General features: G+C 41.4%; 1 protein-coding gene across 2 annotated transcripts in view; it reads right to left on the reverse strand.

The window, feature by feature from the left end:
* CUL4A (cullin 4A) overlaps positions 1 to 14,006 on the reverse strand; it is a 60,340-nt gene extending 46,334 nt beyond the window's left edge. Inside the window, exons 1-3 of one of the 2 annotated variants that reach the window (XM_090021900.1) lie at positions 13,823 to 14,006; positions 10,139 to 10,254; positions 1,187 to 1,291 (exon numbers count right to left, since the gene is read on the reverse strand). In XM_090021900.1, coding sequence (XP_089878026.1) covers positions 1,187 to 1,291; positions 10,139 to 10,254; positions 13,823 to 13,979 — 378 coding nt within the window. In that variant the 5' untranslated portion in view covers positions 13,980 to 14,006. Of the gene's footprint in view, positions 1 to 1,186; positions 1,292 to 10,138; positions 10,255 to 13,822 lie in introns of those variants that run through there. The other variant, XM_090021908.1, reaches the window with a different exon arrangement.
* Positions 14,007 to 14,277: the final 271 nt, after the last annotated feature.

The raw sequence follows: 14,277 nt of genomic DNA on the forward strand, positions 1-14,277 counted from the left end.
ACACCTTTGAAACAGGCTACAAGCAGTTATCTTTGTCAGCTCTTCAGAAAAGAAACTCAAGTGATATTGTGCAGGAAGTCAGGAATTAGAATTCAGTTAAGCTCAGCACAGGGCTAAGGCAAAAGCATCACTTAAGTTTCTGAGCAAATGCCTTTCACTGTATCCACCAGATGGTGTAAGAGAGAAGCATTGCTTAACTTTGACAGGTTAAAGAGGAATCCCATCTGTGTCAAAATCAACCCTCCCAGCAACCCAGCACAGTTGATAGCAATATAAAAAAAAAATCTGCTTATAAAAACATTTTGTACTATGCATAGTACAGATGTCCTTATATTCCTTACAAACAAAGGACTTAAATAATGTGGAATATAAACAACATATCTGGGGCTCATTAAAATACTGTGAGGAATAGTACCCTGTATCAGGGGTCAGCAGCCTACAGCCCCTAGGCCAGATCTAACCCACAGACATAGGGTTTCAGTGATGGGGCCTCTCCTGTGCAAGCAGTGGCAGTAGAGGGTGCTTGCCTCAGGCTGCAGCAAGTACTTCTCCCCATGCTGTGATAAGGACAAGTGGCTGCTGGTTGCTAGAGCCCATCCACCTCTGACACAAACCGAGTCAGTCATTCTGGCCTGCAGCCTGAAAAGATTGCTGACCACTGCCCCAGACGATACCAACTGTCAGGTATTCACACAAAAACTGGTTTCAGAAGAGCTTTACACTCATTTACAATTTACTCCACTATCTATCCAAGCAATCCACATTACATTTACAAGAGTTGAATGCTGGGTTTGCACAGATTAAAAAGTAAAATCTATAATTCTAATTTGGAGGCAGGAGACACATTACCTGCATAATATTCCCCTGCAATAATGTTTTTTCCTGGAGTTAAAAATTCACTTATGCTGACTAATGAAAACTCTCTAAACGAAGTATAAAATTTACTCATACACTGTTAATGCATTGACAATAATGAAAATGTTACCAATATTTTGAACCATATATTAAAGTTACCCATTTCAAGCAAGCAGAATTCTGTCAAACCAAATTTAACATATGTAGGTGTTCAATACAGAATATATATCAACTGTTTTGATTAACTTTGTTTTATTAACTGTTGTATTACTTCAAAAAGTAAATTTTTAAAGATATATTTGACTGTTTTTTTAATGCAAGAGAAAGGATATTCTCTGAATTGAAAGATTTGTGCTTTTACATGTTCTTCACAGACTTGTCGCAATTGCTTGTACAGTGTAGCAGACACTTTATAAGAGCAGAGATTTTCAACAGCCTACAAAAAACAAAAACAAAGTAATAAATAAACTCTAAAATCCAAATAATGATCTTTTGTTTGGATTGTGTACCAACATAACAAATATAACAAAACAAAATAAAAAGAAAATATATTCTTCCAAATTAATAAGGATAGTAAAAATACGGTTAGCCAAAACATGAAGAAACCCCCCCCCAAAATTTAATGACCTTTTATTTCTGAATCTTAATTATTTCAGTAACATCAGACATCAGTTAGGACAAAATAGGGCTGTGCTATGCTTATCTATCCTAAGCCATTCTTTGCTTCTTCTCTATGATGTAAGTATGGTAAGTTAAGTTTTCCTTCTACAACTACCATTTATTAGATGGATTCTTCCAGCAAAACTCTTATATTCATTTCTCTCACTGCCCAACAGCATGTTTATCATGACAGACACTGGCTTAACGTTTAACACACGGACCAGGTTTTTCAATTTTCTTTTCTGGATGGATCTGGATGTAAGGTGTTGAACTCTGAGGAATCATCAAATTTGTTAAAATGAATTCCCTTTAATACTTAAAATTTTTAATTAAAAAAGTGTTAGTGGATTTCCAGCTTTCACATCCATATGAAAAACTGGAAATAACATCCGAGGTGAAGAGACAGAATTTGGTTTTTAAACTGAAGTTTTGTGAGGACCAAATCTCATTTAAACTGGTTGAATGCAGTTGCGATCTTGAACATTTGTGACTTTATTTTCAAATATTTGCTTTAGCTTAATTCCTCTCTTTCAGAGTTCCACATACCTTCATTTATATAAACTTAAAATTTGGATGTCTGATAAAAGTAATGAAATTGTTGCACAGAAAAGACCACAGAAGATCAGCGTTGACTTGCTCTGGTAGATTTAACTTTTACAGCATGTTCTGTTCTATTTGAGATCACTGATGTAGTGTCTTGAACTACATCTGATCTTCAGCCTTGCCATACAAATTCTAGTTACTTCAGCTGTTACCTCCACAGTATGTTCTACCACCCTGAAGAGCTGATCCAAATTTACTTGCAATACACAGATTGTAGATCTGATTCCTGGGCCCCTGAAACACATATTTAATAGCACAATGTGGTCTGATCAGTTATCCCTACAGCTGCACCTCCTGCCATAACACACATGCATGGCAGGACACATTTTTTTGGGATCAGATCCCAATCATGCCATTACTACTTGCCAGTTCAGAGAAAGCTGGAGTCTCACCCTGCACTGGCAAATTGCAAACCTGGTACCCACAGCCCTATGGTGCCAACCCTGACTAACAATCAGTTGATTTTAGGTCCCAACCCTGGGACCACACTAGGGCTGGATCATGATGCCAGCATGGTTTGGGACTGACAATCAGCTGCTTATCAGTTCCAGATCCTGTGCACTAGGATGTTGGAAAGCCTTGTGTGCAAGCCAGCTGCACATGTCTTTAAAGTCCTAGTGCAAGGGGACCCCAATCCCAGGGTTTCTGTGGGCAGGATGTATCAAGTGCCTTGCCTGCTGCTCCCTGGGTGTTGTGGAGCAAGGCAGTCAACCTGCTGGGTCTCGGGGGACTCTACAATTCCCAGAGCCCAGCATGGTGCTTGCCTTGGCCCACAAGCCTGGTGGGGTCAGAAGACAAGGCATGTTCTGGTACCAGACTGCAGTGAGGCATAGGAGTCAAAAAGACCCTTTGGCTCCCAGCACATGGCAGACTGGCCCCCCTGGACAAGACACACTGAAAACACCAGGGTACAGCAGGGCTGCACCACACAGCTGTCAACTTGCTGATATGGTGGAGCTTCTAACCAAGCCCTGTAAGACAACCAACATTAGATGCATGGTGGGGCTATCCTACTACACATTCATTTTAACATGTGAGAGATATGAGCCACAAAAATGTTACATATTTTGTAGAATATTTTTGTGGTTGGTTTCCCATGTTGTCATGTCATTAATTTGCTGAACGTATGGCAGGGTTACTATTTATGGGATGATTAACAGTTAATTGTATCCACATGTGAAATTACTCTCTGAGCATACCTTTGTGTGGGACTAGTACTAAAATAATTGTAATTTTTCATTTTAATACTGGTTAATTACAGAATGTCTTTTTTTTGCTAAATATTTGTTTTTACGTTTAGATTTTTTTTTCAACTCAGCTTCAGAATACTTGAAAAAATGTATGCACAGAGCAGTCACAGATTATAACCTTACATATTTTTTCTACATAACATCCTTAGGATATGGGCAATATTTGCCCATCTGCATACCTAAAACTACTGTCCAGCCTCTCATTTTTGTTACCAGAACTTCACTTTTTATAGCCTCAACAAATACAGTCCTGACAAACACAATTCTGCATTCATAGCTACAATGCCTGCTCCAAAAATTATTTTTCTAACCCATGACTTTGGCCATGTTATCCATCTCTGCAATCCACTGGTTCCTCCTTTTCTATCAAACTGAACATAAGCTATATCTTTACTTCATGACCTATTCACACTCTAAATTTCATTTCTTATTTATTATCATGAGGTCATTTCCCAGCCTCTGATCACCCACTTGTTAGGTTCTCTCACAGGCACGGTTAAGTATGCTGCCCCTTATTCTTGGGCTGAAAGACTTCACTGTAAACTTCAACAATGCAATTCCACACTCTTCTTGAAATCCTTCCTTAAAATTCTCTTTTGTAATGATAAGAAGCTTAATAACTGTTAGGATGCTGATGCGCTGAGACCACAGCCAATTATGTTGTCGAATTATTTCCTTACATCCTCCTCATATCATTGGCTCTCTCATCTTAGAATGGGAATTCTTTTGGGAGGGTACTGTGTTTTTGTTTTGTGTCCATACAACATCTAGTAAACTTAGGTTATGACCTGACTGGGACAACAGTAGTGCAAGCAGCAAACAGCCAGGCATACGTATGTACAAGAGGGATAGAATCCCACAAATTGATACTATAACAGCAGATTGCTAAACTCTCACTGAGCCCCAAATTTTGCTGGCACACTATACAGTACATGAAATGATCAAGTCCATGCAATGTGTATGTCTGTGTAATACGAAATCTATATAAATAAACACTTCCTAACTTATTTCTAAAATCCTCAAAGGATCATACTTCCAGAAATCTGTACAGTGTACAGACCTTACTGAAGTAACTGATGCAAGCTAGATGTGGTACTTAATGTCTGAATGAATGCACCATTAAACTTTTGCTATGTTTTCCCTGAGAAAGAGACTAAGCTTAATCTACTGCTCATATACAGGTATATGAGGCCCTGGTGTCAACCAGGATGTAGGCAGCCAGGTCTGGACAGATATAATATTTCAAGTTCTTCAAATACTTATGGGGCATTTCAAAGAGTAAGTGCCCCCAAAATAACCCTAGATAAATTAGCAAATATTTGAAGGTACTTCAACTTTGAGGTGCTTCCAGTTACATCTGTGTGCACTATAGAATGCAACAGGAGGTTGCTTGGTTCTCCAGCATCCAACAGTTTTCAGCTCTCTCCCTCAAGGAGAGATTAGCAGAGGGATAGGGACAGAAAGCCAATGAGCAGCATGCTCCTTAGTGGTTGGCCATCCCGAGGACTGGAGAGCAGGAATCTCTACATGCCTCTCTGCCTCTACACTTCCATTTCTAGTGGGGAAGGGGAGAAAGGATGTGAGGTCTACCAGTTCCATCAGGGGTTCAGGGCCTCAATCTTCCAGTTTTGTCAAGGGTGGGCACTCAGTTGTCCTTGCCAATCTCTGGAGGCAGGGCATCATTGTCTCCAGCCCAAGTGCACAGTGCAGGGAACAAGGTGCACTGTGGGTGGGGGTGGAGCCACAGGGCACAGATAGAAGTGCAGCTCCCAGCTGTAACTCAGAATTATTTCTGCAAAGCATTCTGAGTGACAAGGTTAACCCAGACCAAATAGAAGTTCATTGGTAGTTCCAGGGAGCAGGGAATCTAGTTGCCATAGCAACAGCCAAGCTCCTCTGCCAGTGCTCACTCTTTTCAGAATGGCGGAGTGGGGGGGAAAGGCAGCAGAAGGAGCTTGTTCTTGGGGCTCCAAAGATGGTGCTGAAGGATAGGGTGGGTGAACTGGAGCCCCTCCACCTTGGCGGGGAGGAGGGCTCCAATACACCCAACCCCACCCTCCAGGTGGGGTTGAAAAAATCCCCAGACTGAACTCCCTCCTCTCCCTTCCCTGCTCTCATTCTGAAAACAGCAACAGGCTGGGAGCTCCACAGATACAAGTTACACAAGATGCTACATTTTGAAACATTTTTATCTGATACCTTATGCAATAAGGGGTCATTTTTTCACTCAATCAGCCATTTATGAAGTTGTCTGTAGCTGTGCATTTATGTTTGGTCACAGCTACAAACTGCTTGCTGTGGCCAGATCAGGCGAAATGTCACTTTTGTCTGCACCCACAGACTAAGTAACTCTTTGTTGTACCACCTGACTGGGGAGTACACTGCTGGCATGCTGCTATGGAAGTTTTTAATCGAAGCCTTCCAGCAGCAAACTGCATGCCTGTACTTGCCCCGAAGTGGTCCAAATTTGAAGCACTCCAGATTGGAGTGGATTTAGAGTACTTCAAATTTGCATCTGTCCAATGCTCATCTTTTCTGAAGTCTTAATGCAACATCAGCCGGAAAAGACTACTGAAGGGCATGTGGCAAAGATACTTCTTGATTTACTCCTAAATGTTTGCTAAGTAGGCAATGATACCTATAAAGAAGTAAGAGCACGGTTATCTATCAGAAACACAATTATGCTCTGGTAGTCCACAGAAATGTATGAGAAAAGTATAGACAAGACCAAACACTGTTGCAAGTAAATACACCACTAAAACAAGCCTAATAGTGTCATTTGTCACTGTCATATATTAACTTCTTAGGAACACTTAAAACAATAAGACCCTAATCTGTAACAACGATTCAATGATTCAAGAAGAAAGAAGCCATGATGAAAGCTTGAAATAACGTGATGCTATAAAATAAGTAATTCAATAACATGATGTTCAAATTTCTGCTAACATTTTTAATAGTGAGAGGACACGGTATTTGTGAGGGAAGGAGATAAATGTAGGTCTGAAATAAATTTGCATCATGAAGTAGCTGAGAATTAGACTCCCAGTGCTGAAATGTTAGTGACACCTTGCTAATTGACTTTTACTTCCCTGAGGGCAGAACATTCATATGCCAAATTAGGCGTGACATACTTTAAGCATAACATATAGTAATTTTACCCTAGAGACTTACTTCTAAAATGATCTTATGCAGAGTTACAGGTAAATATAAAAGTTGGAAAAAATTTCCAGAAGAGAATGATTTAAAAAACTTCTTGACTGTATTCTGGGGGCTAAGAAGAGGTCATGCTAGATAAATCAGTTTCATTATCCTGAGAAGTGTACAAGAGGAACCTAGTAGCCAAACTGGAAGAAAAGGTGGAGAGTGGAACAAAGGGGTGGGTAAAGGAAGGGTGTGGAGTGGGAGATGATGGGGAGGAAACAGAGTATGGTGTGTAAAAAGGAATGAAAAATAAAGTAGAAACTTACAGAACCAAACAAATTTGAAATAAAAGGAATAAGTGAAGGTTTGAAAATGGAATAAAAAGAACCAAAAAAAAACAACCAATGAGACAGAGATGGCATGAATATGGATGAAGACAATAAAAAAAATGAATACTATTTAAGAACAAAATGAAGAAGGTGGAGAGAAGGATATGTCAAGGATATCTCTTACCCCAAAAAAGTTCTAGCAATGTTTCCCCTAATTTAGTAACAGTTTTAAAAGTCTTCAGCGGCAGTGCAAATATATCAGAATATGAATATGGTAGAAGCTGATACTAATTTCATCTGCACAGATATTTTTTCTGGCTCCAAAAGGATTTATGACTGAAGCTTAATTATGAGAATGGCTTTGGTAAAACAGACCACAATTTTATTACTGACCAGAGTATGCCTGGATGACAAATAGACATAAGTGTGACTTGTAGTTTAAATTATGGAACACAAAACAATTAAATAGGAGCTTAAATGTCCCTAAGCAATATTGAATCAAAATATGTGAACTGAAAAGGAAACTAAGAATGTGGAAAGAGTGACAAATTTTAAAGTGAACACATTAGAAATGAAGATCACAGTACTTCAAGTACAGGTAGATATATACTGATTTCCACTACCAGAAGCATGTTATTGTTTTTGTACGTGTTGTACCTATAACTGTTTGGGAGAAGGGCGGGCAAAGTATCATCTTAGAAACTGGATCAAATATATTGGAAACTAAAGAGAAATGATATGGAGACACTGAATCTGAATAAGACTGGGATAGAGGAAAATTAACAGTGCTTGTCACCCAATTGATTCCCAATGACTTTACAGTATCCTGAAAAAGACACCCACTTCACAAATTCCTAATTGGACCAACAGCATAATGCTATCATTCCCTATTCTTTCTTCCCTTGTATTAAAGAAGATTAACATTTTAATATCCAAAGACACAAATTACTTTGACTATTCAAGCACTGTTAAAAGTAATATGACAACTGTCCATATATAATTAAAAGCTAACAGAACAAAAAGATGGCCCCTACCAGAAAGACGAAGGAAAGAAAAAGGATGAGAGCAGTACTGTTATGGTAGTGGCATAATGCTAAATTAAAACTTACACAGAGCAATGAAGCCACCATATGAATTTCTTAGAGTTTTTACACAGCATCCTTTTCCATAAAACTCAGACTGTACAACACAAGGGCTTGCAAGATGAGGCCACCGATCACACAATTCAGGGTTTTCAAGATCACATAGAAAAGGAAGGAAAGACTAGATGCTGTTGTCACTAGTAAGGCAAAGACGAAGTAGCTGTTTAGGTCCCTTCCTACCCTAAGTATACTATGATACTATGAATAGGAGTAACAGTGTATTTCCCCTTTCTGTGCCAAGTATTAGAAACCCTTCGTCCTGCTTTAGAAAGCACATCTCTTTAGTTTTACCTTCAACTTAGCTAAAAGCTCAGATAAGTGAAAAACAATTAGACTTAGGGAACAAAATAACAGTTATATTAGAGGGTTTTTAAAAAAGCTCTAGTTAATTATTTTAACAAACACTTTAGGCTCAGCCACCATAACTGCAAATTCTTGCCAAGTACAAAATCAAATCCATATTTAATATTAAATCTGAATCTCATCAGTGGTAGTTACTTAAAGTTTTCCTCGTCAAACTAGAAAAGTAATAGAGGACTACAGCTTTTGGTTATGTGGCAGATCAGGTTCTAAGCCTACATGCTGGGCTCTGTAGGCTCACAACTTCCTTTCCAAAATGACAGGTAAAGAGACAAAGAACAGAAGCTAAAGGAGTTACGAATTCTTCCCTGTAGGCGGGATTATGTCCAGAATGACGCAGTTAGGACTATTTACAACTACACGATATTTCTCACCAAGGCTGAATTCAACCTTTCATTTCCCACCCAAGCAAACAAGTAAATGAACAAGACACATTTAAGAATCTTGTTAATTTGCACAATGGATCCATTATGACTTAATGAACTGGCAGTATATATTAGGAGTTTGCAAATTAGCAAGAAGAACAATAAATTTGATGTTTGCTTTTTTACAATATAGGTGAGCTCAAGCCCTTCCGTTCCTTTCCCTCTTGACAACAAAAAGCACGTGGCTTTGTTGATTTCATGCTAATATAATCTTATCTCTCATCTTTCAAAATGCCAAGTAACTGGTCTTTAGGGGATTAAGAAATTAAGAAAACTTTATGATTTTTCAGCTACTGAGCTTTAAATCTTTGAATGTGAAACACACACACAACTGGAATTTTGCAATCCTATAAAACCCAAGACATAAGCAACAACTACCTAAAGTTACTTATGGAAAAGACTAACTTACACTTCATTTTCAAGTTAATATAGTGGATTTAAAATGCATTTGAGAAGGATATGTTGTTAAATGCTCCAAATAATCTTTGATAAAAGGACAAGCACCGGCTTAACTGACCAACAATTATTTTGAGGTCTTTGGATTTATTTTGTTTTTATAATGCTGTAGTTACTGATTTTTATAAAAATGTTATTGCCATAAAGTACACATACTGTAAAGTAAGAATATGGATGAAGACAATAAAAAAAATGAATACTATTTAAGAACAAAATGAAGAAGGTGGAGAGAAGGATATGTCAAGGATATCTCTTACCCCAAAAAAGTTCTAGCAATGTTTCCCCTAATTTAGTAACAGTTTTAAAAGTCTTCAGCGGCAGTGCAAATATATCAGAATATGAATATGGTAGAAGCTGATACTAATTTCATCTGCACAGATATTTTTTCTGGCTCCAAAAGGATTTATGACTGAAGCTTAATTATGAGAATGGCTTTGGTAAAACAGACCACAATTTTATTACTGACCAGAGTATGCCTGGATGACAAATAGACATAAGTGTGACTTGTAGTTTAAATTATGGAACATAACATCTCATTTGATATCTTGAGCAGACAAATTGTGGGAGAGTACCACCACTCATCCCTTTTCTCTGCCACAAAAGCTGGTCCCCTAGTACATCTCTGTACGCCTCAGTATAACCTGCCAGTTAGATGGGCCCTGATAATGTTCTCCATGGACCAACAGACAGTTTCCCTGAGGATCATATTTGGGGAACCACTGATCTAGAAAATGAGAAATGTCTTAAGAAAACAGCTCTCACAATCAGTAGCAAGATATAATTAGTTTTTAACATCTACATATACAGCACAAACAAAGCTTGCAAATTTACATTTGTCTAAGAATATTCCAAAGCAACAAGTGTCATGCTATACTTTTCAGTTTGGCATAAAAAAATAAAATAACCAGGGCTCTTACCTGGTAGAGCTCTTCAAGGTTGTATTTAATAGAGGTACTACTTTGTATAGCTCTCACTGCTTCATGAAGCTTCTGCCATGTGTCCTGAGTGTAATTGTCAGGCAATTTAGGTCTTTCTGCAAAGCCAAATACAGGTGGAAAACTGAATACCCAATCTACATGACTGGTTTTAGGCATCTCTTTCAAAATGCTTGGTAAAATTATACCAAACCACATGTACTTTCACAGTTTAAGCTTGAAACAATATATTTTTTAAACAACTAATATTCCTAATTCCATGGGAGACGGTAAAAGACATTAAATGCCTTTTTAAAGATGTATATCCAGCTGTATCCAAAAGGCTCACATAAAAACTAAGGCTTTCTTGGTGATATCAAATGCGCACAGCATCTTCCTTCAGGTGTCCTTTAAAAATGCTTTTTTTAAGAGTGTGTTCATGGCTTAGGTTGGGGAAGGTGCCATTAGGATAAGTAGAGAGAGTTTAATAGTGATGTAGAGTTAAATTTTGCTTTCTAAGTAAAACAGGTGTCTCGCAGAACGGTACTTCGTGCCCAAAAGCTAGTCTAACATCTCTCCCAACTGTACTGTTGATCCAATAGATATCACCAAAAAAAAAAATTTCACTTCTTGCATATATCCTGAACTGTCACAACTAAAAACAATAATCCAGCCCTACAACTTTTTTCTCTCAGGTAGCTGACATAGGAGGCTCTTGCTCCACAAGCTACTTTGCACAGACCATCCTTTTCAGATGAATGGTCTCCTACTGAAGAAAGTGGAGGTTCTGTCCACATGGAACTTCTTGCACAACATGGACAAAGCATGTTAACAAGTAGTGTTGAGGTGATGTTGTTGCCACAACCGTCTAGAAAAAATGCGAGGGGCAAGAATTCTTGTGGGAGATCACTTTTACTAGCTCAACTGTATGGTTGAAGCTTTTGGGGATCCCAGTATCCTTCCCCAAGGCCTCTGGCAGAGCAGATACTACTTAGCTCAATTGTATCCACTTCTCAGAGGCCCAAGGAAGCCAACTGTAATCCCTGAAAGCTGGCCTCTCTCTATCCCAACCATGTAGTTCAGGGGTAGGCAACGTTTTTTGGCTGGAGTGCCGAAAAAACCACGTCAACCTTGGAAGGTGTTGGAGTGCCGACATGCAAGAAAAACAAAATGAGGGTGAAGGCAGGGGTGGTATACATGGCAGTATGCACTGCATATTAAATACTCATAAATGTTGCCTTTGTGTGTATTCCTTTTTTGTTGAGCATGTTGCAATGACAGAGAAAAAAGAGACAAATAAGAGAAAGAGAGAGAGAGAAAAGGAAAGCAGAGAGAGAACCAGACATATGCACACAGAGAACCACATGCACAAACACAGAGAACCAGAACCCACCCAGAACAGACACATGCACACATGCATCCAGAACGAGACACATGTATGTGCACACAGACACATAGGACCAGATAGAGGCACACAAACACACAGAACCAGATGCACAGGCACACGGAGCCGGGCTCTTGGGCCACTGGACAAAGTCCGCTCCAAGGCATGCACGCACCCACCGTTATGGAGCTAATGTCAGAGCGCGGAGCAGATGCTTGCAGCCTGCTGGCTGCAGCCAGCCTAGGCTCTGGGTAGCTGCTGCCAACCATGGCAGGGCTTGCAGCAGCCCAGCTGCCTGCTGGGAGCAGCCCGGGCTTCGCGGCTGGCAACAGCTGCCTAGAGCCCAGGCCAGTGGTGGCATGCCGAGCAAAATGGCATTGCGTGCCATACTCAGCACACATGCCAGAGGTTGCTGACTTGATGTAGTTAGTCGAGCCAATAAAAGATGAACTTTCCACATGAACTTTCCTCTCGCATATTTCCTGGGCCATCACAGCACCTCAACGCAACTTGGACTTTTTAACACACTGTCCACGTTTGCAAAAGAATATCTCCATTTGGGCAAGCATCTCCATTTGGGCAGACCCTCCACTTTCTTCAACAGGAGTCCATCCATCTGAAAAGAATGGTACGTGCAAAGTAGCTTGTGGAGCGAGAGCCTATATTAACTTCCTGAGAGAAAAGAAGCCATTAGGCTAGAGTGTTGTTTTAGCTGTGCCAGTTTGGGAAATACTCAAGAAGCGAGGGTTGTTTTTTTTTGTGGTATCTTTTATTGGACCAACAGTATGGTTGGGACAGATATTAGACAAGCTTTTGTGCAGAAAGTGCTGTACTGCAAGACACTTGGTTTGCCTTGAAAGCAAAATTTAACTACATCACTATTAGAATCTCCCTACCTATCCTAACAGCATCTTCCCCAAACTAAGCCGTGAATATGCCCTTAACCAAAACACCTTTTTAAGCAAGGACAGCTGAAGGAGGACATGTGGGCAAACCCTTCACTTCCTTCCACAGGACTCTATTCAGTGGAAGAGGAGGGTCTGCACAAAGTTGCTGGCAGAGTGAGAGCCTCCTCCATCCACTCTTGCCTCTGAAGTTCTGGGTGCAGGGGCAGCATGTAGGCAAGATCCTCCCACTAGCAGCTGGGCCCTGGGAAGCTAATTACAAGATTGGAGGACATCCTGCCTGCAGTGCATTGGACAGAGGTACACCCTCTACTACACAATGCCATTTAAATCAATCTTGGTCTGGGTAACAGACCAGTGCAGTGACTATGCTTGACCTTAGCCCACAAGAGGCAGCCTCTTAACTGACTTTTGGGTTGGTTGTCAGCACTTTCTTATGATCGGGATCCTGGTTTTCTCCGATAAAATCCCCAAATTTCAGTTTAATAAAAGGAAACCTAAATACAAATTTTTCCATGATAAAAATGAACCACTACTAATATAACATCAATAACATATCTATCTATAGATATTTATTAGTGGTGGTTCATTTTAATCATGGAAAAATGTGAAATCATCTATCTATCCATCCATCCCTATAGATACATCTCTATCTGTAGCCACATCTCTATCTCTGAAGATAGATAGAGATATATCTATAGATCAGGGCTGGGCAAAACGCAGCCTGCAGGCCAGGTGCGGCCCTCCAGGTCATTTTATTTAGCCTTTGGGTCCCCTAAAAATTTAGAAAATTAATATTTATCTGCCCCTGGACTGTCTGTCATGTGGCGCTCCATGGCTTGCCGGAACCCAGTAAGCAGCCCTCCGCCCAAAATAATTGCCCACCCCTGCTATAGATAGACAGATATAGTGGTGTTTCATTTGAATCATGGAAAATGTGGATTCTGAGTTTCTGTTTTTAATTTAAACCTAAATTGAGGATATGTATTTTTTTCAATCAGAGAAAACCAGGATCCCTGTTTATGTCCACTTGCCTTGAAATACAGAAATGCTTCAGCTTGGATGTCCCCCCAACGCCCCCACAAGAGCTACAGCCCGCACTATAAAGTCTGGAAGAAAATAACTTATTTGAACACTGATTTTTCCAGCAAACACCAGTGTTTTACTCCCGGTTCGATGGTCGCACACTGACGCCGTGGCAGCGCGCCGACAAGCAATGCAGGGGGCAGCGGCCTCCTCGGCGGGGCCCCAGGAAGGCGGCAGCCCCGAGGCGCGGGCGGGAGGGGGGAGGCCCTTGTCAGAGGGGAGCACCCGGCCGGGATTGGGCTCGCGGCTCCCCGGGGTCCCTGCGGGGGCGGGGCAGGGGCCGGGTCGGGCCGGGGGCCGCCCCGCACCCACCTCGGAAATTCTTGATCACCAGCTTCTTGGAGGCGGCGGCGGCAGCGCCTCCCCCCGAGCCGACACGGCCCCCCGCCAGCGCCGCAGCCTTGGTAAGGCCATTGGTGTGGCCCACCAGCGCCGTCAAGTGCGGCTTCTTGCGCGGCTCGTCGGCCATCTCCGCCAGCCCCGCCCCGCCCCCCGCTCCCGCCCCGCCCGCAAGATGGCGGCTGAGCCCTGCCCCCCACAACAGTTGGCTCGCGCTGCGGGGCAACGGACGTGTCCCCAGATGTGGTTCAAATGTGCCTGTGCGTTGTGCTTCCACGCGCGGAGGGGGAGGCTGGGCTTGGGGACTTGCTCCACAGCCGGAGACGCCAGTGTTCCCAGGCCCCGCCTCCCTGCCCCGGCGCGTGGAGCAGCAAGCTCCACCTCCCGCGGACGTAAAGGGGGGGAGGGGGAGGAGCGCCGGCGTTGCC

The sequence above is a fragment of the Crocodylus siamensis genome, chromosome 1, assembly GCF_052110815.1.
Source record: "Crocodylus siamensis isolate JL-2025a chromosome 1, ASM5211081v1, whole genome shotgun sequence".
NCBI classification, from domain to species: Eukaryota; Metazoa; Chordata; order Crocodylia; family Crocodylidae; genus Crocodylus; species Crocodylus siamensis.